Source organism: Mesoplodon bidens, assembly GCF_964165515.1.
Source record: "Mesoplodon bidens genome assembly, chromosome: 5".
Taxonomy (NCBI): domain Eukaryota; kingdom Metazoa; phylum Chordata; class Mammalia; order Artiodactyla; family Ziphiidae; genus Mesoplodon; species Mesoplodon bidens.
In genome coordinates, this window is record NC_138161.1 from 113,467,761 (window position 1) to 113,492,929 (window position 25,169).

The 25,169-nt window shown below is 47.9% G+C and overlaps 2 protein-coding genes across 4 annotated transcripts in view; one reads left to right on the forward strand and one right to left on the reverse strand.

Moving 5' to 3' along the window:
• Positions 1-8,175, forward strand: part of ITGB5 (integrin subunit beta 5) — a 109,698-nt gene extending 101,523 nt beyond the window's left edge. The window contains exons 12-15 of one of the 2 annotated variants that reach the window (XM_081235272.1): positions 2,760-2,863; positions 5,085-5,204; positions 6,538-6,704; positions 7,480-8,175. In XM_081235272.1, the coding sequence (XP_081091398.1) occupies positions 2,760-2,863; positions 5,085-5,204; positions 6,538-6,704; positions 7,480-7,575 (487 nt within the window). In that variant the 3' untranslated portion in view covers positions 7,576-8,175. The remainder of the gene's footprint in view (positions 1-2,759; positions 2,864-5,084; positions 5,205-6,537; positions 6,705-7,479) is intronic. The other variant, XM_081235273.1, reaches the window with a different exon arrangement.
• A 4,367-nt stretch (positions 8,176-12,542) lies between these two features.
• Positions 12,543-25,169, reverse strand: part of UMPS (uridine monophosphate synthetase) — a 49,643-nt gene continuing 37,016 nt past the window's right edge. Inside the window, exon 6 of one of the 2 annotated variants that reach the window (XM_081236096.1) lies at positions 12,543-19,194. In XM_081236096.1, coding sequence (XP_081092222.1) covers positions 19,025-19,194 — 170 coding nt within the window. In that variant the 3' untranslated portion in view covers positions 12,543-19,024. The remainder of the gene's footprint in view (positions 19,195-25,169) is intronic. The other variant, XM_081236095.1, reaches the window with a different exon arrangement.

Here is a 25,169-nt window from a genome sequence, read left to right on the forward strand (position 1 = left end):
GTAATTGAAAGCTGGCCGCAGATGGAGAGACAAGATAGACAGGGCCAGATTTTATTCTGTGTAATTAGAGGGAAGCCAGGCAGAGTAAGGGAGAAGAAACACAGATCTACTTTAGACCTGCTAAGAGCAGAGAAACAACAGAAATCCAAATAGAAACATCCCAGGGGAAGGAGGAAGTTAGGATCCAGGATCTGGAGCCCAAATAGCTGTGGCTATCTGAGCCTGGAATCATGGCCATTATCAACATTTAATGCCTGAGGGAGGTGCCCTACCCCCAGCTCTCCCACCAGCAGAACCCTTTTGAGTATGTGCTCCCAGACCTTGGGGCATATGAGGTTGATGGGGGTTGGTGCCAAGCTAGGACAATGCACATGGAACCAATAAAGGCAGATCAAGCCTGTTTCTTTCCTTCTTCCGGAGCAGCAAGGCAATATAGGGTTGGCTTAGGTCAGTTAAAAGGCCTCTTGGGAAGACCACCTTAGCTTTAAATGTTTAAAGCATTCATTTCCAAGAAGACATAGACTTGGTGATTTGTTATCCGTTGAGCAATATCAAAGGAGCAAGGAGAGCAAAGAGATGCCGTAGGGGAACCTCACTCATTCTTCTCACTTGTCTCCGGGCCACACTGACACAGTCTCTTTCACAGCCTAGTTGTCACTTTTTTTTTTTTTTTAAACAAAGTACCTTTGATAGTGCCTTATTATTTCAGGCTGTTTTTCTGCTTGCTGCTTTGCTGAGAGCCAACAGGTTTTGAATGCCTATGTCCTTTTTTTTCTGGGGTTTCAGAGCAGTCAATCTCTACTTTCTAGAACTAACCAAACACGCTCTTCACCTTGGGTGAGTGCATATTCAGTTTCAGCTGATTTCAATTAACAGTCTCCCTGAGCAAAGTCTGTCTCAGCAACTTGTTTGTTTAAAGGCCAGACATTTTAATACGTGACTACAATAGATCACAAGATTCAATCCAGTGTGTGGAGCACACAGGTTAAACTGATTTGTCCACATGGATGACTAGGGAATGTTCCCTGGAAGCGGCCCTGTGGTTTCATGACAACAGGGCATGCAGATGGAGGGCTCAGTGAATCCTAGCGGAGACCGGAAGCGGCCGCCTTTCTTTGCAGTGTGTTAATCCATGAGTGGAGGAGGGGCAGTGGCATCAGCATGAATGACCAGAGCTGGAGCCATGCCTTCCTGGTGCCCAGCCAAGTCTCAGTTGCCTGCCTGCTGGAGCTCTGGCCTCAGGAGAAATGCAAAAATTACCTACTTGTTTAACTTCAGAATGTTTCCATGAAGTCATTACCAGGAGAGTGGGATTTCGTGGCCAATCCGAGGATAGTTGGGTTCTTAAGGATATTAGGACCCTGGTAAGAAAGCCTTACCTACTTTCCCTCCACAATCTACTCACTCGCCCATTCCTCCTCAATGTTCGGAAAGTGGAGTAAGGACTCAGGGAGGGACTTGGCAGAGAGGCAGGTACCTGGGTGCTGGACCCTGCTGTTACTGATTCCTCACTTCCCTCACCTGTAAAATAGGGCGACTTAATGAAACGCTCTCAGCTCCCTTCAGGCCACAGTTTCTGCCCTGGAAACGTAGCACCTGGTCTCTCCATCCCACAGGATTTTAAAATGATACTAATAAAGGCAATGCATTGTGATGGTACAACCCTCCATACTTTTGCCAGGGAGCTTTCCAGACATGCAGCCCCTTTGGTCCCCACAGGCCTGTGGGGTAGGTTGGGCTGCTGTCCCCCCATGTGGCTGAGGCTCTGTGAGGCTCCCCTGCCCTCGGGTGCCAGGGCACAGCAGCAGGGAGGCAGTGGCCCTCCCAGCCCACTTGGCTCTGGAGTCCTCACCCCATTTCCTGGGGAAACCTCTCTTTTGGGGTCTCTCACCATCCTTGCCGGCCACCGAGCACCATCACTTCAGAAAGTTCCTGCACGTTCCCCGTCAGCTGGTGGTTTTGTTCCAACCCACTTCTCCCTGGAGTTGAGTTCTCACCATCCCATTTATGCTCCCCCATCCCCCAGTCCCCCATAGAGGTCAGAGACCCTCTCTCCCCTCCACAACAAGCTTTACAGACCCTTAGAGCTTAGCTCCCCTGCCAGGTGGGCTCTGTCTGGGAGCAGGAAGGGGGCAAGGGCCTGAGGGTCTCCAGGACATTGGTTCTCAGCCCTCACCTTTACTCAGAATCCCCAAGAGCCCAGGTCCAGCCCCAGAGATTCGGATTCCATGGGTGTGGTTGGGCCCAGGCAGTGGTGTTTTGTCTTGAAAGCCCACCCAGAGAGTTTAATGTGCTGAGAGCCCTGCCTGGGTGATGGTCTCCTGGTGGGGATCCTGGGAAGTGGGGCCATGGCGGGGTGAGGACCCCTCTTCGAGGCCAGGAACACTTTTTATCTTCAGAAACTTCTTGTTCGGGGCAGGCTCCTCAGTGAGGTGTTTGATGCACCAGAGTGCGGGTGGATTTGGCTTCTGGTGTCAGAATTTGAAAGGTTTCCAACCTGCAACTTGACATGTGTATCAGACATGCTTCTAAACCCACATATGTTCCTCCAAGAACCCTTGGGCTTCCCTGCATGATAGCAGCAAGAAGGACAGAGCAGAAATGTTCCTTGAGGCCAAACATCTGAACATGGGAGAAGCTAAAGCCTTCAGGGGCTTGCAGGAGGGCTGGGACCTGCACTCTTGGGACATGCACTCAGTTACATGTGTGGAGCTACTACCCAGCATCTAACACCCACATTTATTGCCTCTTTTCCAAAGAGATTGCGTTGAGTGCTTGCTGCTTCACTCAGGGAGCTCAGTGGACAACCAGACCTGCCAAAACCTGTGCAAGGATGAGGTGATCACACGGGTGGACACCATCGGTGAGTGTGGGGAGCGGCCCTGGGCAGCCGGCCCCTTTTGGATCTTGGCAGATGTGTAGAGACTTTCTCCCTCGTGGGGACGATCTTCAGGGCTGCCTGGCAGACAGGAGGGTAGTTTTAACCTTGAGTTAGGAAGCAACCTCAGTGTCCTTGGCTAGTCCTTGCTGGCTCCCCAAGAGGACTTGGAGTACCTGTGTTAGGTCATAGGTTCTGGGCTCTCCAGGGTGTAAGACCTTCCTGTTCTTAAGTTTCTGTCCCATCCCTGAAGCCTAGTCCCTTCCTACATCTTCTCCCAGGCTTCCTGAAAAGTTGGTATATTAGTTAGAATAAGTACTGTTAGCTGCTACAACAAACAAACCCCAAACCTCAATGACTTAACAAAATAAAAGTCAGTTTGTCACTCACTTGAAGTCCAGTGAAGATGTTCCTGCTTGACAAGGCCTCTCTGTGCGCCTTCAGGAGCCCAGGTGCCCTCTAGATTGTGTTTCCACCCTCCCCCGGGTCCTCAGAATTCTCTCCATTGAACCTGCAAATGGGGAAAGATCATGGGGGAGGTTTACATGGGTGGGGCCTGGATGTGGTGCACACAACATCCCCCCCACCCAGAGCTCAGTCATCCGGCCACGTTTACTACAGGGATGGCGGGAAATGTCGTCCAGCTGTGCCCGGGAAGCTGGGAAACCATGTTTGGTGGCCAGCTAGCCAGTCTCTGTTTGGCCTCAGCCCGGCTCGGCTCTCGCGACGCTCTGCCAGCATTAGACGAGGCAGAACTCACACTGTCCGAATGAACCCGGGATCGCGGGCCACCCTGGCTCTTCCTCATTCCTACAGGTCTCCCCGCTCCTTTTTCCTGCCTCCCTGACCTTGAGTGATGCTCTGGCCGAATCATGGCTCCTGAGGATGCCAAGTCACGTATTCCGCCAACGCATATTCATTGAGCTCCTACTGTGTGCCAGGGCTGTACCACAGCAGGGACCCCCTGCCCCGCCCTCCCCAAATCCGGCCTCTCATGCCTCTTTTCTTGCCCTGCTTCTGTCTTGTGACTTGAGGTCTGGCTCACAGCAGGTTCTGCCTGCAGACCCGGGGCCGTTGCCCCCTGACTGGGCACCCACAGAAAGATGGCGATGCCTCCCCCGGCCCACTGACTACTTACTCGCTCTGGAGCAAATGCAGCTGTTCACGCACAGCTGCCTCTCCGTCTGTCCCTTTGTCATGAGTCAGTTGCTTCACAGAGAAGGTTTCTGTTCGCATTCACCAGTTATCCTTTTCCTTCCTTCCCCCAGGCTTTTTCATAGCCATGCTCGTTCACACTCACCCAGACCAGGCTTAGGACTGGGGGCCGAGATAAAAAGCCCAGGCCTCCGTGTCTGATAACCACTCAAAACTGTCTGGTTCTAGGTGGAGACTCCTTGGAGCAACAGGGTTACAAAGGGCAGAGCTAGAAAGCATTTCGTGTCACAAAATTGCCCACAGTTGTTACTCAGGACCAGTGGGTCATTCCCTTACCACCCGCCTCTCTCTTGCTTCACACTCCTCGCCGCTTCCTTTCCACCCTGGAAATCAGTCTAACCCTGTCCCAGGGGAGGCTTGGAATGCAGACAGTGCCTGGCGGGGCGGAGCGGGGCGGAGTGGGGTTGGTGATACCTTCCCCTCAGGTAACAGCCACGTGGGGATGGCAGGTGCTGAGGCAGCTTGAGGAAGGGGGCTTCTTACTATGGGAGCGAGGCCAGCGGTGCGCACCGTGGGTGGGAGGTGCAGTCTCTCATCCACCCATCCTCCTTGCGGCCTGGATCTTTTTGGTTTCTCATCTCAGGAAAGCAGCGCTGCCGCCTCCTGGCCTCTGCAGCCGGCTCTGAGCCAGGTAGACTCAAGCGTGAGCTCTCACTCAGGCCCTCCGCGGACAGCAGGATGGCCCTTTCTTTTCTTTACCCAATTCCGTTGCCCAGTCCCGCCCCAGCCGTAGTGCCCCCTCTCCTTTCACCCCAGTGAGCCTGCGGAGGCCTCCCTCGCATGGAGGGGAATTCACGTCCCCAGTGCAGCCTAACTTAGCGCTGGGCCTGCGTTCTTGATTTGAGAAATTCATTTTTAAGATCCAGCCTTCCCTTTAAGCCTCTCTGCACCCCCTTTTCTTCTTTGCGGGGTCCGGCTCCTCACCTGTCCCTTAGCTGCTCTGCATCACTCAGAGACACACTCGGGACATTTCTGCTTGGTTTTCTTCCAGTGAAAGATGACCAGGAGGCTGTGCTTTGTTTCTACAAAACTGCCAAGGATTGTGTGATGATGTTCACCTATGCAGAGCTCCCCAGTGGGAAGTCCAACCTGACAGTCCTCAGGGAGCCAGGTGGGTGAGGGCCACTTCCGTCTGCTCCCCCAGGGGGCTCGGTTTCTGATGTATCACCCGTTCTCACCGTCCTTTCCAAACTCCAGAGAGGGGAGGGATACAGTTCCATATAAAGATCAAGATCTAAGGTCGCCTCTACCTGACTGCTATAGTTTAGAAGAAAGATGGTTGTATGTCTGGGGACCCATCACGGGGGCGGAGCTTGGGGGGGCATGACTTGGGGGAATGGGAGTTAGAGGAGGATAGTACCCTGCCCTGGGGGAGTGTCTCTTCTTGAAGGAGGGGACACGGGGGTGACAGTAAGCACAGAACACACTTAGCCTACATGGCTAATGGTGGTGCGAGCATGCAGCGCAGGTCTGGACCATCAAGGCTGGGCGTCAGGAAGCATCTGGGTACACACAGCCCTAGCCGGGCTGCCGCTTCCTGGAGTGGAGTCCAAGAAGGGCAGATGGAGCGCTGGGTTGACATTCCTGCAAGCGCCATGCCTCGCTCCCTGGGCCCCTGAGGACGGCACGCTCTCATCTAACACGGGCAATTCTGCCCCACGCTCTGGGCCTGGGGACCAATGGCCCTTTTCCTTGGGGTAATGAGGGTTTCTAGTATGACCCCTTTGATTCTTCTCTGGTGGAGGTTGCCGGGGCAGAGGCGGGCGGTGCAGAAAAAGATCTGCTCTCTTCCTTTCAAAACATTGCAAACTGTTTTTCCAAATGGGGCTAGACCACATAATGTGCCTTCCCTAGGCCAGAGGCAGAGGGAAGGATTGTGGTCCTAGCCCAGGGTGCACGCCTGTAAGAATGAGGCTCTGTTTCCAAGCGCTGTCTTTGCGGTTCTTTGAAAATAAGCACATTTGCTCCAGAGGCTCCACACTAAGGGCTTACAAGTGTCGGCTGGCCCCCAGCCCAGCCCTTGTGGAAGCGGCTTCATGAAATCTCCTGCTGCCCAGTCTACTCCTAAAACCATTTACGTGAAAGCTGAGACCTGGTCCAGTGTCCTGCACGGGAGGTGGGGCTGGGCTGGGGCGTGGGTGCTTCGAGTTGGGGAGATGCAGCTGTACACACAGCATGTGGGAGAAAGTGGAGCAGCCACCAAGGTTCTCCTAGACTTTGCCATTGACTTACTGTGTGGCCTTGGAACAGTGACCAGCCCTCTTGGAATCTTCCACTTTATGTGCATTGGAGAAACCTGCCTGCCACCCAGGTCTCTCAGAAGCAGTGTGGGGATCTCAGAGAACCCAGGGAAGGCCTCTGGGGAGAGCTGACGGGCCTAAGGTCGGGGAGTAGGGGCACAGTGATGGTGGTGGCTTTGCTCATCATGCCCTGGTCCCCTCCAGAGTGTGGAACTGCCCCCAATGCCATGACCATCCTCCTGGCTGTGGTCGGCAGCATCATCCTGATTGGGCTTGCACTCCTGGCCATCTGGAAGCTGCTTGTCACCATCCATGACCGGAGAGAGTTTGCAAAGTTCCAGAGTGAGCGATCCAGGGCCCGCTACGAAATGGTAAGTCAATGGGAAGTTGGGAGTAGAAAAAATGTCAAGCTTGGCGGTCCGGCTGAGTTCAGGCAGAGGCCCACTAACGTCTTTGGGATTCAGAACAAAGAAGCGAGGACTGCCCCGGTGGTCCAGCGGTTAAGACTCTGCGCTTCCACTGCAGGGGGGCTCGGGTTCGATCCCTGGTCGGGGAACTAAGTTCTCACATGCTGCGCGGTGAGGCCAAAAAGTTAAAAAGAACAAAACAAAACAAAAAACACAAAGAGGCGAAACCTGAGAGGCGGTGTGTGCCCAGTTCTGGATGCCCTGCACGGAGCCCCGCAGCAGGCCCCGGTCGGGAGGCTCACGGCAGAGGCACTTGCCACAGCCCCGGCAGGGAGACTGTGTCCAGCAGTCCAGGAGAGGGTCCCACGCGCTCACAGTCTATTGCAGTGTCCGTGTGTGTCTTATGTCCCCAAGCAGACTGCACGCTCCCGAAGGACTGAGCAAGAGGGAGCACCCCATGAATCCCCAGTGAGTGTGTTAAAGCTGCAAGGGACTTCAGAGACCATCTGACAGACACAGCCGCTCGTTTCAGAGATGGAGAGAGAAAGCTCAGGGAGGGGCGGGACCGTCCCAGGCCGGCTTAGAGGAGCCAGTCTTGCAGCACAAGGCCGTTGCCTTCACCCGCGGGCGGGGCCCACTGCCTTCCTGGGTGACTGACCCTAGAAGGGCCTCTAACCCTGTGTGTGTGCGAACAAACGAATGAACTAACACACGTCCTCTTACCTCCCGTGTTCTCTAGGCTTCAAACCCTCTGTACAGAAAGCCCATCTCCACACACACCGTGGATTTCACCTTCAACAAGTTCAACAAATCCTACAATGGCACAGTGGACTGATGGCTCCTTCCCCTCAGAGGGCTGGAGGGGCAAGCGGTCAGGCCGGAGACGGACACGCTTTGGACAGCTGCTCGGCTTGAGCACAGTTCCCTGCACGGCCAAGCGCAGAGACCTTCCGGTGAGCCTGGGCGAGGAGCCCACACAGGAAGGTGCCCGGCCGTGCCACCTGGCCACCCCTCCAAGCCCGGCGACAGCGCTCTAGGCTTTCCTCAGCACCTCCAGCTTGTCGTCTCAATGAACTGCTGAGATGCAGGCCACGTCTCCCTTCCGGAAGGGTTGGGCCTCCAGGCTGGCCAGATGAGAAGGCTCTTGGGAGTGTCAGAGTGAGTAAAACCCACACAGTCTGGCTTCGCTCCTGTTGATCATTTTTAAATGAAATAAAGTGCCCGTGCATCTATGGTATAGTTCCGATTCCTGAGAATTACCTACCTGGTGTCTCTGCCTTGCACATGGGTGTTGGTGATGGGATTACTGAGACGCCTGTTGAAGGCACATAGTTTGCAGATGTCAACTTTCTTCCCCTGTCTGTGTTTGTTTAGTACTTTTGTAACAAAAAGGAAAGAGATTGTTTGGGATTGAAAGTAAAGATTAAAACCAAAAGATTTTGTGTTTGCCTGACACTGTTTACGACGTGCACGTTCTTTCCGAAGTGGATGGTGCCCCAGCGGGGATTGAAATGGCTGTGTACTCAGGGATTCGCCACACAAGCCAGTCCAATACTCCGATACTCCAGACCAGGGCTCATCACACAGGGCTCTGTGCGGTACCCAGGCGGGTAGCAGGGGTGGCCCTAGGTAAGCAGGTGTCTTTGGAGCCTCCGAGCTTTTACTTAAAGAAAAAGTTAGGCTAGAAACTGTGAAGACCACCGCTCTGGCCTCCCTGCCCTGTTCCCAGGTGCTAAGACTGGAAATAGATTGTGCAGATGAAGAAAGGTCAGGATGTGGCTTCCACACACAGTCCCTTCTTGCACGTGATTATTGACAACAGTTTCCTTCCAGCGCCCTCCCCAGCCAAAGTCCTGTGCCCCAAAACACAAAACCCATTTCAGCTGTCCTTCCCTGCAGGGCCCTTAAGTCCCCTCTGTTCTCGTATCTGAGTCAAAAGTTATCTGGGAATAGGAATCCCTCGTTTACAGAAGAGGAAACAGATTGCTAGAGAGGGGCAGTGGCTTTGCCACATGTCACAAGGCTAACTAATGACAGGCTGGTACAAAGAGCCAGGTCTCAGGTGCAGTGCCTGCCTCCTGCTACCTGCTCCGTTTTGTAAAGTCTCTTTCACTGGTCACTTTGCTGCTGCTGGCGTCACTTCAAGGCTATTGGGCTGTCATCCCAGATTCATCTGTTCTCAGCTTGGACCAAGTTCCCTTTACTTCATTTAAGACAAATGCCTGTCAGTAAACAGCCTATTTATTACCTGGGGCAAATATGAACAGATTCTGTGTTTCCTTTGTCCTGTGTAATTAGGATGAAACAGAGACCTTGTGACTTGGTGAAGCTTCCTTAAATCCGTTTTGGAATAGAGCCAAATGTAGATAAATATACAAAATAGACACATGGCGGTTTTGAGACTTTTCTAAACAGAAAAATATGATTTCGGAAGAAACTTTGGGTTTCTCTTTTGTTTGATTGTGGGTTTCCTGGAGACACATCATTTACTTGTTCGAAGTCTCATTTTCCATCAGGCAGCTCTGTAAGGCACAGCGTTCTTGAGCCACAGACAGAAAGGATGAGTTGCTCCAGGCTTCCACCGGATGTGGAAGTTAGGGCTGTTTCCTTGGTGACAACAGATGGCTGTTGATGGAGCTGTCGCTGGCAATGCCCTGCTGCCCCCTGCTGGAAGCTCTGGGAACAGCTGTTCGGAGACCTGACTCCTGAGGTTCTGACCCAGGGTGTGGCTCCCTTACTTCTTTCCTCTGGTGATTTGGCCATGCTCTCACCGCCCCCAGTTAACACAGGTAACAGAGCAGGTGGGTTGCAAAGCTCTCTTAAACCAAGGACTGATAGGCATTTTCTGTCGTTGCTGGGCTGTGGAAGCACACAGATGGGAGTGACCTCCTCGTTGTGTGGCCGCAGGGACCCCTGCAAGGAGCACCTGGTGGTCTCTGGAAAATTCTTTACTCGTTTCTGTTTGGAAAGATGATCAGTAATGCGCTTGTTTGTTGGAAAGGAAGAGTGGGGAGGGACTCTTTACCTTTAAAATCAATCTATGTTGATTTAATACAGATTTCCAAATGGTACTTATTTTTATTGATTGATTTTTTAACAATTTACTTTCCTAATGCAAAAGTAGTACATGGAAAAGATGGAAAATAAAGAGATCATAAAGAAATCAAAAATCTTTTATAATCACACCACACAGAGGTAACTAACGACTCTTGCCCTTTTGGGGACGACGTCTTGGTCTTTTTTTCTGTGCGTATGTGTGTAATTTTAACCAAATCAGGATTGTGCTGTCACTCGTTTAAAGAGAACTGGGGGTTCTCATTCCACTTGGTTGACTAGTAATTAGACAGACTAAAGTAACTAACAGCTGCCTCTCCTCGGAAGACGTGTTTTTTTAATTTGCTTAATTAGGATCAAAGCTGGAGTTGATTATCATGAAACTCTTGGGATGAATTTCAGGTAACAGCAAACAGATGGGAAGATCAGAGGGGAGGAGAGAAGGTCCTTTTCTCTGTTCACGTGACATCTCTTCACTGAAGAGCTCCTCCCTCGCTGGAGGGCTCTCGGCAGGCGTGCGGGGCTCCTGTTGCTTCTGAGGAGGGCAGCCTGGTGGACTCAGCTTCTGCAGCCCTTTTGCGCCCTGGCTGGGACTGGGCAGTGGAGCGGAGGAGGAGGGCTGCAGCGTGGAGGAAACTCAGGAGGAGGTAAGAGCCTCTGAGGCATCCCTTGCGGACATGTGGGACCCGCTTGGGAGCTTGTCCATCTGTGGCTGTCAGCGTGCCCGTGAATGTGGCGCGCCCGTCCCTCTCGTCCTGGTGGGGGGCTGACGAGGCTTGGCTAGGTCTCTCCCTCCCCCCAGCTTCTGTCCTCACCCAGCTGAGGGGTTGAGGACTTCTCAGGCAGGACGGGGCGCCATTGTGACCCTCGGGAGAGGATGCAGGTGGAGGCAGGAGAAGGAGAGAGACGTTTGAGCAGGTGGTGGTGCTGGGAGGGGAGAGCTCGTTCTTCTCGGCCCGCATGGCTTCTTCTGCCGGTCTTGCAGCTCTGCGAGGGATGGTCCCTGCCCGGCCGGCCCCGGCTGACAGAGCCGCCTCCAGGATGGGTTGGGTGATGTGTCACAGTGAGATAGACGGTCTTCATATCCAACTGGTTTCTCCGGAGTTCAGTGCTGGGACGTTCGATGCTTCCTTTTGTCATAGCGTGGGACTTGTATAATCTGGCCTGTTTTGGTGTCTTGATTGTCAGGAGGCTGGGAACTAAATGCCAGGAAATGGAACCTACCTCCAGTTCTTATTGGGATCCCCGTCCTCTCCACTGAATCCCGCCCCCTCCGCTGACCCTCATCCTCGCCCTGCCTCCCCCTCCACACCCGCTTTCTGATCCTTCTGACGAATGTTCTGCTGCCTAGTGTCTTCATTTTAAGTGGCCTCAAATTCTTGCAAAAAGGCAAGCTCTAAACTGTAAGTAACCATAGGGTCACGCGCCGAGGTGGTGACCTTCTAGGATAGGAGTTCTTAACCACTTTGTGTCGGTGACACTTTCAGCGTTCTAGTGAACGCTACAGACCCTTGTCGGAATAATGCTAATACGTGTGTAAACAGGGAACATATTACAAGGCCTGGGCCTATTTATGAGGGCAGCTGCTTACCATTTACCATCTTAGTTTGACTTCAGAAACCCCCTGGAAGGCTCGCCAATTACAGCTTCATTGGTCCTACCTGCACAGACTATCAAATGCCTGAGACAAAAGCAGCCTCTCTCCGTTTGACCCTCACGGTAGGCCCACATGGTATTCAGGGAAGGTATTTCCCCATCTTACTAAGGAGGAAGTTGAGATCGGTCCCCCCCTTGGAGAGAAGATTGGCAAGTGAGACCCCAGCTCAGGGATCCCTACGATGCTCTTTCCTCTGTGTTGCACCCTCTGGGAAAAGCAAGACTGTCGTTTCTTAACTCAGAACTCTGCGGTATGACTAGAGAGTCATCTGAATTTCTGCCTTGGAGGCACACATATCTACTGAAATTAAACGAAGTACCTCTACGTGCAGATGGAGAGATTATAAAACATCTCTTCCCCTCCTCCTTCCTTGCATCTTTTTCTCTTGTCCTCACCTTATCAGCAGTCTCTGGTATATGCGTGGTGACCGAAAATCCAGGTACAGTTCAAGGAGGTTTTCTATTTAAAAAGTGGGGGAAAAATGATGGAAGATGACAACTGACACACGTTTCATGATTCCTGGCATAAAAGTTTAACACTTTAGACTCTCTTCCATGAGGTGACCATGGGTTGGTGCAAGCACTGGTTTGTGGCTCATTTCCCTGCTGGTCCAGCCAGCCCTGCGGGAATGGAATATTTGTATGAGCAGTTGTATGTGACGGTTGGCATTCACATCCTGGCCTGTGACCATAAAACAATATTTTAAAACCTACACTGAACAGAACCCACCACAACTGAGGGTTGTGGGTTGCACCCATGGGAGGGCCCCATGTGGATGGGAGGGGAGAGCTGGGCAGAGGCCCCAGGAGAGACGGGGAGGCCGGGGCTGCCTTGTTCTCCGCCTGCTGAGCTGTCCCTGAGGGCTCATTCCTGCTCAAGCCTCAGGGACTGTAGGCTTGACCTGAGTTGGGAGACATCCCCTATCGCATGGACCTGGAGTTTAAAAGGGGAAGAAGGCAACAGGAGGGAGGAAGAGGGGATGCTACAGCCCAAGAGTAGACCACAGGGGTTTGGGGAAGTCTGAGGGCAGCAAGGTGGCAGGGGTGAGGGCGGAAGACAAAAGCATAAGCTGGGGAAGGAGATCGGAGACTGATGAGGCTGTTTTTCCCTGAGCAAATTCTATGAGGCGAATAAGACTCTCCAGGCCATCATTCAGGTGTGCAAAAAACATTTTTATTTTTTAACATCACCATCTCTACTCAAGTGATGACAGAAAACCAAGTTACTAGGTAAAGAGGGACAGTGTCTTGTTAATCACAGTCGTTTCAGGGTCCCCTGTGCCCCATGCTGCAGGCTAAGTGCAGCAGCATGACATTGGAGGCAGGCCCCCAGAGTTGCCTGTGCACACGGCACCTGCTCAGACGTCACTGTCCTCATCAGGGCCACTTTCTGCTGAAATGTCCCTACATGGTGGCGGGGAGAGCCTTCAGGCCCACCAGATCTGTTTCTCAGCTAACTCCCATGCCCTTTTCAGGGAAGTGCGGCTTCTCCCTCATGTTATATGGAGCCACAGAAGCTCAGGCTGCCTCAGGCTCTGCCTTAGCCACACGTGGCCTCCAAGTCCACTGCCACGCTCCGCGCTGGGGTGGGTTTTCTGGCATCACTGCTCTCCTGGGCTCCTCCTAGAAAAGCGAGGCCCAGAGCTCCTCTGCTGTCTGTGCCTCTTTTTTCCTCCCTCCCTCCCTGCCTGGGGTGGGGATTCCGTATCACAGCCCACCCCAGGATCTGACTGTGTCCACCCCTCCACCTTCTGTTCCTCTCCCCAGGCCAGAGGAACACTCCTCCCCTGCTCCCTTGGTGGGAAGGAGAGAGGCAAACGTTCTTCCAAACCAGTCCTTAATGCCAAGACCTTGAACTTTAAAAGTTAAAAAATATTCTAATTGTTTCTCTTTGTATTTCCATTGTGGCATCCCTTTCCTGAGGCACAAAGGCCAGGTGTGGGCTTGGAAGGGCTATGGAGAAAACAGATGGAAGAGGAAAAAAAAAAAAATCACTTGATAATTCATTCAAAGCCAGATTACAAACTTTAAAGGTCCTAGGATCTAAAAAAAGATATAGCATCCTATGTCCTGTAATCCAAAATAAAACAGCATTTAATAAAGACAGCATTAACTATAAAGTAAAGACCCCTAAGGAGTCCTGATTCCCATCCCCCCTTTTTAAAAAAATACCAGATTCCTCCAAAAAACATGTTTTGGTATCCCTGCCCCACTGGTCCTCTTAGCCCTTGCCCAGTCAGCCAGGGGCGCTGATGACACGTGTCACGTCCATCTGCTAAGGGGTGGAGGAAGCAAACTGCAGAGTCCATGGTTACCTACTGGCTGACAGTGGGCTCCCTACTGAAGCACAGTATTCCCACAAGAGCCAAGTGGCTGTTTCTTTTGGAGAGATCTCTGAAAGCAGCCGCAGGTGAAGGCGGGGAAGGCAGTCTTGGTGGAGTCAAGCGTTTGTCCTCCCGGTGACCAGGGCTAGACGTGGGGCGCCGCAGCACACTGTAACTATTAGTTAGCTACTGCTGCACAACCCCCACCCCGAATCCCATGGCGTCCAGGGATGAGCACTGATTGCCATGCTCATAGGCTCGCGGGCCAGGCGGGGCCCCCGGGCCTCAGGCTGCGGAAGGCTGGTGTGGGTTCTGCCCCGCTCTTATTCTCCTGGGACGTGTGGGCTAATCAGGGCATGCTCTTCTCGTGGTGGCAGAAACACAGGTCTAGGCTCGGAACTGGGACCCTGACCCCTCCCCCCACATTCCATTGGCCAGAGAAACCTACACAGCTGAGTCCAACATCAGTGGGTTGTGGAAATACTCTCCACCTCAAACGGGAGGAACTGCTGAGTCGTAAGGCAAAGTGTATGGATTCAGGGAGGAAGGAAGGATGGGGACGTTAACAGAATTTCCACTTGTTTTGGTACTTCATTGAGTCCTGGTAGCAATGAGGTTGTGACTGATGGGGAAGGAAAGGCTGGCTGCTGTCCCTTAGGACGGTATGGAAGTCCTTTTGAAAGTTTAGTTTGGAAACTAAGTTCTGTAATGACTGGGACGATGTATGTCAGGCTCACTCCCTGTGTTCAATAAATACTTGATTAAATGGTGAAAGAATATTATATGTATAGTATGTATCTGCGTGTTGATAGAAAGGGGGACAAAGTTGAATGTATCTACCTCACAGAAACGGGGTAAAAAGTGTAATAACAGAAATACCAAATTTGAGGGTAACGACAGGGATTCTAGTCCTTACTCTGCCTGTAATTGGCTCTTCTGTAACCTTGCGTGAATCATTTCCCAATGGGACTCAATTTCATCTGTGAAATGGGGCGATCAGATTAGATGATCTCTAAGGACCTTCCAAAATCAGTTTCCTCAGATTCTGGGATATAGTCACTGCTTCAGCGACTGACAGGTCCCGTTTTTACTGGCCAGATACCCCCGCTCTGCCTGTGCACTCCCGGCCTCCCTCAAGGAGCCTTTTCAGAGGCACATGCTCAGTGCCTCTCACTCACTGGTGTCGATACGAGTCAGAGCACTGAGGTGCACCATGAACACTCACAACCAGGCTTCTACAGCCCGACGGGATCACATGGCTGGGCTCAGGATTCCTGGTTGTGACAGGCCTTTCTCAGGGCCTGTGGATGTCACTACCTGTCTCCAAGCTTCCACTGTTACAGATGACAGTCTGCTGCTAGTTGGATTCCTTTCACTTTCCAAGTATTTTATTCCTCTAGATGTTTGTAAAATGTCCCATCTTTGAAGTTCAGTAATTTTGACAGGATGTGCCCAGGTGTATGCCTTTGTCCACAACACCTGCCTAGAACTCACTGGGCCCTTTGCTTCTGCAGACTCAAGTATTTTTTCAAACTGGGGAAAACTTCCTCAGTTACTTCTGTAAGTATTTCCTGTCCTCCCGTTGTCTTTTCCTCTTTATATTCAGGAATCTGTTCTGTAAGCCTCTCATCTACTCTGTTATTTCCATTTCTTTGTCCCTTTGTTTTGAATTTTGGTATTTCTTCCACTTGATCTTCCTGCCCACAGATGTAGTTCTCAATATAATCATACCATCTTGAAATGTTTCCATCACATTTTCACATTCAAAATGAAAATTTTCATTTTAGTCCCCCCTCCCCACAACACACACAAATTGTCATCTTGTTTTTGCTATTCTGAAGCGGGTCTGCTTCCAGTGGCAGTTCCTTCACCAGAAGGCACCTATGCTTGCATTTATTCAGAAACATTTGCTGGGCCCGTTCCAGGTGCAGAGATACTGCACTGAACACAAGGTGAAATCCCTGCTCTCTTGGAGCTAACACCTGTTGCAGGTGGTTTTCTTTGCTTTCCTCTCCTGGTTGCTGGATTTCCTCAGGTATTTTCTTTCTTTTGCCCACCCTGGCATGTAGCAGCAAACCCATGGTTGGTAGGAGGCCACAGACTGCATCTATGGGCCAGCACTGCACTGACCAAGATGGGCTGTCAGAAACCTCAGCTCCTCTCGCGGCAGAAACATCCAGTTGGCCCTCTGATGTGTACACACGTGCGTGTGCACGCACACACACACAGTGCACGCGCCCTGGTCTGAGCCTCCCCACTCTTGCTCCTTGTGTCCACCCATCTCAAAGGAGATACCCCGTATCTGTTCTCTTCTTTGGAGCTCTTGGCAAAGCCTGTGGCGGTGCTTCTGGGCCTTGCCTACGTGGGCCCAGCAGCACTGTGCTAGGAGAGCTGGCTCAGTGCTGCGTGTCCTCGGGCTGCCGCCCTCACCCTCCGTGCCCTCTTCCAGAGACCGTAGACAGTCCGCATCACCATGAGTGAGGATGAGTTGGGCCTGAGGCCCCAGGCCTCTGTTGCTCACAAGCTGGTCATGAGCTGTTTGTTCCCTTCACTGTTCAGGGTCTATATTTCTGTCGCTTTAAAGTAAGGAGAGCGGACCAGGTTTCTTAGGTTCCTGCGGCACTACAAATTGACTGGCTGATGCTCTACTAAACACCCAGAGTACTGGAAGAGGCCAGTATTGATATTCTCCACTCCCATTAGTCTTACAGATGTTGTTCTGGGCACCCTCTGAAGACTGTTCCCATTTTCTTCACTAGGGCCGGTGCTGTAAGCTCAGAGCTCATGCTCTGTAAATATTTCTTGACTGAGAAAGGGCTAAACTATTAAATGCCTCTAAAATGCTTTTATGCGGAATAGTCCCCTCATAGGTCCTAGACAGCCAAGTTCTTCGACTTGTCTCAATCAATTTGTGCTCCAATGTTTTATGACTCCAGACTGTCTTTGCTGGGCTTATTCTCAAGAAACATCAAAATAAGCTGAAGTACCTGTTGAAATGCAGGTCTCCAGGCCTCGCCTCAAATCTGCTGAAACAGAATCTCCGATGGTGGGGCCCAGGTGATTCTTTGATGCTCCTCTGATTTCCCTTCAAGTTACCCAGAAGGGGCCCTGAGTGAGCTTCAGTAACAGAACTGCTTATGGCAGGACTTTTCTCCTGCTCTCAGCAGGAGGAAGAGACCCCCAAGACCATTTCATTGCAGAAGAAAAATGTGACTAACCAGGGTAGTGATGCTCTAAGTGTGGTCCCTGTACCAGCAGCATTAGCATTGCCTGAGAACTTGTTAGAAATGCAAACTTTCATGTCCTATCCTAGAACTACCCAGAATCGACACTGGAGCTGGGCCAACGTCTGATTTAATGAGACTCCAGGTGATTCTGACGCATGCTGAAGTGTGAGAACCAGTGAGTCCATTAAGTGGGCACTTGAGACCTCAGCACATTACTGCAAAGGTCTCTCGGCCTTGAGGTCACCAGGACTTTTTTGTTTGTTTGTTTGCGGTACGCGGGCCTCACTTTTGTGGCCTCTCCCATTGCGAAGCACAGGCTCCGGACGCGCAGGCTCAGCGGCCATGGCTCACAGGCCTAGCCGCTCCACGGCATGTGGGATCTTCCCGGACCGGGGCACGAACCCGTGTCCCCTGCATCGGCAGGCAGACTCTCAACCACTGCGCCACCAGGGAAGCCCCAGGACTTTTAATATATCCAAGAAATTCCCGTAAGTTCTTATTAGAAAAATTTCCACCTCTTCCTAACTTTCAGCTCCTCCAGAGTAGCCCCGAGGCCACACCTCTTCCATTTCCTTCCAGCCTTATTCCGTGATAATTTGCCTTTCCCAAAGGGAACTTCTCTGGAGCTTCGGCACTGGGACCCGAAGCTCAACTGGACTTCAGAGCAGAAGCTGTTAAGTGTAGACTCCAAGATAAGCACCCGACTTAACCTAACAGGCTTCTATCTGACTCACGAAAGCTGAAGAGTGGGGCAGTCAGAGATGGGAACAGCTGTCATCCTGAGGAAATGGCAAGTGTCCTCTGACACCTGCCACTGCTTGTAGGCATGATTGAGATGAGAACGGCAGATCAGGAGTGTGCTGGTGGAATCAGAACTGAGAGCCTTCAAATGCAACTCCCACCTCTAGAACCCCAGGGCCTTGAGTGTGCAGCCGGGCCATTTCAAAATGATCACTTGAGCCCACACCCTTCACTCCCCTCCCTCTAAGATGCTTCCTGAACAGACCAAAGAAATATAAAAATGGAGAAAATCTGTATCAGTATCGGAGTACAGGGATCGTCCAGAAACTGAGAAGAATTTCTAGGAGAAAGTGCACTGGGGACCAGAGTGAGAGGCTGCCTAACTGCCACACGTGTGAAGTGTCCAGCCCCACCACAGTGGAGACCCAAAAACTTCAGCTCTGTTGCTGGGCTCCTTTCTCTTCATTTCTAAATGTGAAGGCTGACAGCCCTCTCTGTCAACGGCGTTTGGGACAATCATGTAGGATCCTCAAGCAAACCTCCGAATGAAACCTTAGACCTCTTGATGCTGCTTTTTAAATAAATGAAGGAGAAGCTGGTCCATTTGTAATAGAAATAAGGCAAAAGGAATCAGTGACTGGGGTTCAGCACAGGTTTAAACTGCCGCCCCGGGGAAGAACTGAGTCAGAGCCCCTCTCCATGTTGAAATGAAAGCCTGATATTGGCTGCAGGGGCTCAGCTACAGTCATCTCCTGTTTCCCACCGGGCCCCCTCCGGTGAGTGAGCAACGGCAGTGCTGGGAGCCAGCACCATTTGGACACCTGGACTATTTTAAGCAGAAGAGGAGGAGAACAGCTAATATTTAAATATTATTAGGGTACCACATTAGACACAGAATAAAGGACACAAGAAATGCTGTACTGGTTTTAGCCTCTTCATGACCTAAAATTTCTGTCTCACGGCAATTCAAAGAATCAAAAAGTCTGATCTAGAGAAGGGGGACTTCCTCAAATGTGGAAGATTCTAACAGGACAGGGCTGTGATTGCTTAACCAACATCAGTCTCAATAAAACACAGCTTGAAAATGAACTGATTATAGTGATAGTGCAGTGATTATAAGTCACCGAATATTTCCTGTGTGCTGTGGTAACTCCAGAAGTCATTCCACACAGGACCCATGGAAGAATCCAAGCAGTATTAAAGGCTGCTTATTATTTCAAGCCAGTGGCATCTCAGGAGACTATGTATCTTCAAGGCCTTCACAAAAATGTATCCAAGACACTCAGACAGCAAGTCTACTCAAATAAGCTTCCCAAGCAGCTTTTCTGTATGTCTCGGCTGCTTCCAGACGATTAGCTGATGTTGTTATGCCCCGGCCCACAATGATGATATCAGAACCTCGTTTGCCAATCACTTCTTGTGGGCTGTTGTATTGCTGGCCGAGATTATCACCTACAAAACCACAAAAGTTTGTTTAATTAATACAGGAAATCAGAAAACCTGTCGTATGACTTTTCTGAAAAGTATCTAACCCGCTTTAAATAAAAATATGCTCTTGTTCACCACGCCCCTTCTACAGAGCAAGTGAATAAAAGCAGGTGAAGGGACTCCTTGGATTGGCCAGAGACCTCCACAGTGGGGACAGATACTAACCAATTCCTTTTCAATGTCTAATTTTAGAGCATTTATACTTTAACAGCATCAAAAAACAAAGAAATAAATTTCCTATATTGCCAAAAAAGCTTCAGTAGCAAATAAAATACGATAAAAATTGCCTCACAATTGAAGATAATTGTAGCGTATATCACAGAAGCAGTGTGACATGCTGTTGGAAAAGTCCTCGCAAGGCATCTAACCTGACCACATGTGTGAGCCAGCCTTTCCCCTCAGCCCCACCAAGTGCTTAGATTACATACAAATCCTAATTCTTAATTCTGGCTTTTTTGTTCTTTAAAAAAAATTTTTTTTATTGAGGTGTAACTGACTTGTAACATTAGTTTCAGGTGTACATCATGATTTGGATACATTATAAACTGATCATCACAATAAGTCTAGTTAACGTCCGTCACCTTACAGTCACAAAACTTTTTTCTCTTGTGATGAGAACTTTTAAGATCTTTTAAGAACTTAAAAGAGAGAACTTTTAAGAACTTAAAAGAGAGAACTTTTAAGATCTTAAGAACTTTTAAGAACTTTCAGCGATTTTCAAATATGCTATATAGTTTTATTAACAAAGTTGGCATACTGTACATTACATCCCTGTGGACTTACTCTATAACTGGAAGTTTGTACCCTTTGACTACCTTCACCCATTCCATCCACCCCTACCCCACAACTCTGGGAACGCCCAATCTGTTTTCTGTTGATTTTAGGTTACACATATGTGCGATCATATAGTATTTGTCTTTCTCTGACTTATTTCACTTAGCGTAATACTCTCAAGGGCATCCATCCATATTGTCACAAAGGGTAAGGTTTCATTTTTTTTTTAGATAGCTGAGTAATAGTCCATTGTATATATACACAACATCTTCCCTATCCACTCATCCATCATTGGGCACTTAGGTCGTTTCCATATCTTGGCTATCATAAATAAAGCTGCAACGAACATGGGGTGCAGATATATCTTCAAGTTAGTGTTTTCATTTTCTTTGGATAAATACCCAGAAGTGAAATTGCTGGATCAGATGGCAGTTCTACTTTTAATGTTTTGAGGAAACTTCATACTATTTTCCATAGGAGCTGCACCAATTTACATTCTCACCAACAGTGCACAAGGGTTCCCTTTTCTCCACATCCTCGCCAACACTTGTATATCTTGTCTTTTGATAGTGGGCATCCTTGTTTTGTTTGATCATACAGGAAAAGCTTTGATAATAGCCATTCTAACAGGTGGGAGGTGGTATGTCATTGTGGTTTTGTTTTGCATTTCCCTGATGATTAGCAATGTTGAGCATCTTTTCATGTGCTTGCTGGCCATTTGCACATATTCTTTGGAAAAATGTCTATTCAGATCCTTTGCCAACTTTTTAATCTGATTTTTTGTTGTCATTGTTATTGAGCTGTATGAGTTCTTCATATTTGGATACTAACCCCTTATCAGACATATGATTTGCAAATATCTTCTATCATTCAGTAAGTTGCCTTTTTATCTTGTTGATGGTTTCCTTTGCTGTGTGGAAGCTTTTTAGTTTGATGAAATCCCACTTGTTTATTTTTGCTTTTGTTGTTTTGGAATCAGATTTTAAAAAAATCATTGCCAAGACCTATGTCAAACAGATTACCACCTATGTTTTATTCTAGTAATTTTATGGTTTCAGATCTTACATTCACATCTTTAATCCATTTTGGATTAATTTTTGTGTATGGTGTAAGATAGTGGTCCAGTTTCATTCTTTTGAATGTGGCTAACCAGTTTTCCCAACACCATTTTATTGAAGAGACTGTCCTATCCCCATTGTATATTCTTGGCTCTTTTGTCAAAAATTAACTGACCATATATGTGTGGGTTAATTTTGGGGCTCTCTATTCTGTTCAGTTGATCTATGTGTCTGTTTTTATGCAAATACCATACTGTTTTGACTACTATAGTTTTGTAATATAATTTGAAATTAGGGAGTGTAATGCCTCCAGTTTTGTTGTTCTTTCTCCAGACTACTTTGGCTATTTGGCATCTTTTGTGATTCCAAAAAATTTCAGGATTTTTTGTTCTATTTCTGTGAAAAGTGCCATTGGAATGTTAATAGGGATTGCACTGTATCTGTAGATTGCTTTGAGTAATCTGGACATCTTTATAGTATTATTTCTTCCAGTATATGAGCATGAAATATCTTTCCATTTATCTTTGTCTTCAACTTTGTTCATAAATGTCTTTGTCTTATAGTTTTTAGTGTGCATGTTTTTCAGCTCCTTGGTTAAATTTATTTGTAGGTGGGCTTCCTTGGTGGCGCAGTGGTTGAGAGTCCGCCTGCCGATGCAGGGGACACGGGTTCATGCCCTGGCCCAGGAAGATCCCACATGCCGCGGAGTGGCTGGGCCCGTGAGCCATGGCCGCTAAGCCTGCGCATCCGGAGCCTGTGCTCCGCAACAGGAGAGGCCACAACAGTGAGAGGCCCGTGTACCGCAAAAAAAAAAAAAATTATTTGCAGGTATTTTATTCTTTTTGTTACAATTGTAAATGGGATTGTTTTCTTAATTTCTCTTTCTGATTGTTTGTTAGTGTATTAAAATGCAACAGATTTTAGACTTTGTACCCTGTAACTTAACTGAATTTGTGTATTAGTTCTAACAGTTTTTTTGAATCTGTAAGGTTTCATATATATAATATGCCATCTACAAATAGTGACAGTTTTACTACTTCCTTTCCAATTTGGATGCTTTTTGTTTCTTTTTCTTGACTAACTGCTCTGGCTAGGCTCTCCAACCACTAATGTGAATAAAAGTGGCAAAGTGGGCATTGTTGTTTGTTTCTGATCTCAGAGGAAAAGCTTCCACCAGCTTTTTCAGCATGATGTTAGCTGTGGTCCTGATTAGGTTGAGGTAAGTTCTCTCTATACCCACTTTGTTAAGAGTCTTTATCATAAATGGATGTTGAATTTTGTCAAATGCTTTTTCTGCATCTATTGAGTCTCTCTTCCTCCTTCTGTTTTCTTCCATTGTGCTATGATGACTTTCTTTAGTGGTATGCTTAGACTCCTTTCTCTTCATCTTCTGTGTGTCTACTACAGGATTGTGCTTTGTGGTTACCATGTGGCTTACATATGACAACTTGTATCCATAACAGTCTATTTTAAGTTGATAACAACTTAAGTTTGGTTGCATTCTAAAGCTCTACATTTTAACTCCCTCCACAGGGTTTTATATTTTTGATGTCACATTTTACATCTTTTTATCTTGTATGTCCTTTAACTAATTATTGTAGTTATAATTATTTGCACTACTTTTGTCTCTTAACCTTTTAAGTGGTTGATCCACTACCTTTTTCAGTGAAGTTTATTCTTTCCTATGTTTTCTTGTTACTAATTAGCACCCTTTCTTTTCAGCTTAAAGAAGTCCTTTAACATTTCTTGTAAGGCTGGTTTAATGATGATGAACTCCTTTAGATTTGCTAATCTGGAAAATTCTCTCCTTCAATTCTGAATAACTCTGCTGGGTAGAGTTCTTTGTTGCAAGTTTTTTTTTTCCCCCCTTCAGCACTGTATATTATCATGCCACTACTTTCTGGCCTGGAAAGTTTCTGCTGAAAAATCTGCTGATAGTCTCATGGAGGTTCCCTTGTACATAACAAGTTGTTTTTCTTTTGCTGCTTTTAAGATTCTCTCCTTGTATTTAGCTTTTGGTGTTTTAATTATAATGTGTCTTGATGAGGGTCTCTTTGGGTTCATCTCATTTGGAACACTCTGGACTTTCTGCATCTGGATGTCTGTTTCCTTCCCTAGGGTAGGGAAGTTTTCACCCACTATTTCATCAAGTTTTCTATTCCTTTCTCTCTCTTCTTTTGGGACTCCTATAATGAGAATGTCAGTCTGATAGATGTGTCCAATAAGTCCATTAAGCTATCTTCACTTTTTTCATTCTTTTTTGGTTTTGCTGTCCTGATTGGGTAAGTTCCACTGCCTTGTCTTCAAGTTCCTTTCTTTGCTTCATCTAGTCTGCTTCATCTAGTCTGAACCCCTCTAGTGTATTTTTCAGTTATGTTACTGTACTCCTCAGCTCTGTGACTATTTAATACATATATTTTCCATCTCTGTTGTTGAGTTTGGGAGCATCTTTATGACCATTACTTTGAACTCTATTGGGTAAATTATTTATCTCCATTTCACTTAGGTCTTTTCCTCAGGCTTTTATCTTGTTCTTTCATTTGGAACATATGCCTCTGTCTCTTCATTTTGCTTGACTCTGGGTTGGTTTCTATGCATTACATGAAACAACTGTCTCAGCTGGTCTTAAAGGAGTAGCCTCATGTATGAGATGAAACTTGTCATTCAACCCTACCCTAGCTCCTGGTTGTCTCTCAAATCTTTTGATCGTCAAAGCAGCCTATTATATTTGTAATAGCTCCGAGTACCCGAGGGTATGCCAAGACCTATCAGTGTCCCAAAGGAGAGGGTCTCAGTCAGCTCCTAGATTCATTCTCTGATTGCCATGGCTAGGACTTCCAAAACTATGTTGAATAACAGTGGTGAGAGCAGAAATCCTTGTCTTGTTCTTGATCTTAGAGGAAATGCTTTCAGCTTTTTATCACGGTGGGTTTGTCATATATGGCCTTTATTATGTTGAGGTAGATTCCCTCTATGCCCAGGTTCCAGAGAGTCTTCATCATAAACGGGTGTTGAATTTTGTCAAAAGTTTTTTTCTGCATCTATTGATATGATCATATGGTTTTTATTCTTCAATTTGTTGATGTGGTGTATCACACTGATTGATTTGTGGATACTGAAAAATCCTTGCATCCAGTGGAATAAATTCCACTTGATCATGGTGTATGATCCTTTTAATGTATTGTTGGATTCGGTTCGCTAGTATTTTGTTGAGGATGTTTGCATCTATGATCATCAGTGATATTGGCTTGTAATTTTTTTTTTGTGGTATCTTTGTCTGATTTTGGCATCAGGGTGATGGTGGCCTCATAGAATGAGCTTGGGAGTGTTCCTTCCTCTGCAGTTTTTTTGAAGAGTTGCAGAAGGACAGGTGATAACTCTTCTCTAAATCTGATAGAATTCTACTATGAAGCCATCTGGTCATGGACTTTTGTTGGGTGTAAGTTTTTTACTCAGTTTCAATTTCAGTACCTGTGATTGGTCTGTTCATATTTTCTATTTCTTCCTGGTTCACTCTTGGGTGCTTGTACCTTTCTAAGAATTTGTCCATTTCTTCTAGATTGTCCATTTTATTGACATATAGTTGCCTGTAGTAGTCTCTTATGATCCTTCATACTTCTGTGGTGTCCTTTGTAACTTCTCCTTTTTCATTTCTAATTTTATTGATCTGAGACCTCCTTTTTTTCCTTGATGAGTCTGGCTAAAGGTTTATCAATTTTATTTATCTTTTCAAAGAACCAGCTTTTAGTTTCATTGATCTTTTCTATTGTTTTCTTCATCTCCATTTCATTTATTTCTGCTCTGATCTATATGATTTCTTTCCTTCTACTAACTTTTGGTTTTGTTTGTTGTTCTTTCTCTAGTTGCTTTAGGTATAAAGTTAGGTTGTTTGAGATTTCTGTTTCCTGAGGTAAGATTGTATTGCTATAAATATAGATTGTACAGATTGTACTGCTTTTGCTGCATTCCATAGGTTTTGGATCGTTGTGTTTTCATTTCATTTGTCTCTAGGTATTTTTTTATTTCTTCAGTGATCCATTGGTTGTTCAGTAACGTATTGTTTAACCTCCACGTGTCTTGTGTTTTTTAGGTTTTTTTCCCTTGTAG